The 1,214-nt window shown below is 50.9% G+C and overlaps 1 protein-coding gene across 3 annotated transcripts in view; it reads left to right on the top strand.

The window, feature by feature from the left end:
- Window positions 1-1,208, top strand: part of LOC107085055 (death-associated protein kinase 3-like) — a 13,457-nt gene extending 12,249 nt beyond the window's left edge. Inside the window, exons 9-10 of one of the 3 annotated variants that reach the window (XM_015375192.1) lie at window positions 259-923; window positions 1,003-1,208. In XM_015375192.1, coding sequence (XP_015230678.1) covers window positions 259-915 — 657 coding nt within the window. In that variant the 3' untranslated portion in view covers window positions 916-923; window positions 1,003-1,208. Of the gene's footprint in view, window positions 1-258 lie in introns of all 3 variants that reach the window. The other 2 variants (XM_015375193.1, XM_015375191.1) reach the window with 2 other exon arrangements.
- The last annotated feature ends 6 nt before the right edge of the window (window positions 1,209-1,214 follow it).

Genomic DNA, 1,214 nt, shown 5'->3' with positions numbered 1-1,214 from the left:
CAGAGATACAAAAGGCAACTATATCTCCTCTCTACTTTATAATTCAGACGTTTTATTTTGAAAAATGGTCAGTCTGCTTAAGACTTCCTGAGGATCAAACTCTTTTGAGCCGTGAGGAGGTTTGATATTCCAGGAGGGCATTTTTGGGTTTGGTGGTGAACATTTAATGAAATCATTCACATTTCCAGAAGCTTCTAAACCAGAATGACACCCAGTTAATGTCTGTTCTCTGAACGTTTCTGCTTTTCAACCCTTCAGTCCAATGAGCTCAGAGAGGAAAATAAAGCCACGGAGCCAAAGAGACGGGAGCGCCGCCAGCTGAAGACCAAACGTCTGAGGGAATACACCATCAAGTCCCACTCCAGCATGCCGCCCAACAACACCTACGTGAATTTTGAGCGCTTTGCTCAGGTGGTGGAGGACATCGATCAGATGGAGAGCTCGTTCTCCAGCCTGGCGGAGGCCCATGACTCTCTGCAGGAGGACATTGATGCCCTGGTCTCTATATACAACGAGAAGGAAGCCTGGTATAAGGAAGAGAGCGAGGCCGTCCGACATGAGCTCTCCCAGATCCGCTACGAGTTCAGGAAGGTGGAGGCATCTAAGAGAACCCTGCAGGACGACATGCAGACGTTCAGCTGCAGCCTCGCCGCTGTCAGCGAGCGCTTCCAGGAGAGGCAGGATCACTTCGATGCGCTGCGGCTGGAGCTGAGCAACGAGCTGCAGTGGGTGCAGGAGGTGGTGGGCTCGCTTCCCGTGGACGGAGGAGGTGGAGGGTATCCCAGCTGTAGCTTCACCACCGTCTTCAACAACGATGTGAACGAAGCTCTGAAGGAGCTGCTGAACCGCTCCTGTGGAGGAGAACTGCTGTCAGGAATCAACCTGGACTTCACAGAGACCGGCCAGCAGCGCTAAGAACCCAGGTCCAGACTCAGGATACACAAACTCACAACCCAACTTCTCACTCCATCACAGGTGTTTATTTTCCTTATCTCGAAGCAGACGGGAGGCGCCGGCGGCCGGACATGGATGCTCTCGGGGACGTCGTCACACCAGACAGAGAGGTCTGGTCTGAGCATGCTTCAAACTCCAGCTGATGGTTCCTGGTTCCAGCTGAGGGTTCTAACACAGTCTTGAAACTGGAATTTGATTAATTTAGGGGAAAAACAAAGTTAGGGTCTGGAAAATATATTTATTTAGACAATTTTATTCCT

This window comes from Cyprinodon variegatus, unplaced genomic scaffold, assembly GCF_000732505.1.
Source record: "Cyprinodon variegatus isolate N-32 unplaced genomic scaffold, C_variegatus-1.0 Scaffold114, whole genome shotgun sequence".
Lineage (NCBI taxonomy): Eukaryota > Metazoa > Chordata > Actinopteri > Cyprinodontiformes > Cyprinodontidae > Cyprinodon > Cyprinodon variegatus.
This window is presented reverse-complemented; position numbering and strand designations above follow the sequence as displayed.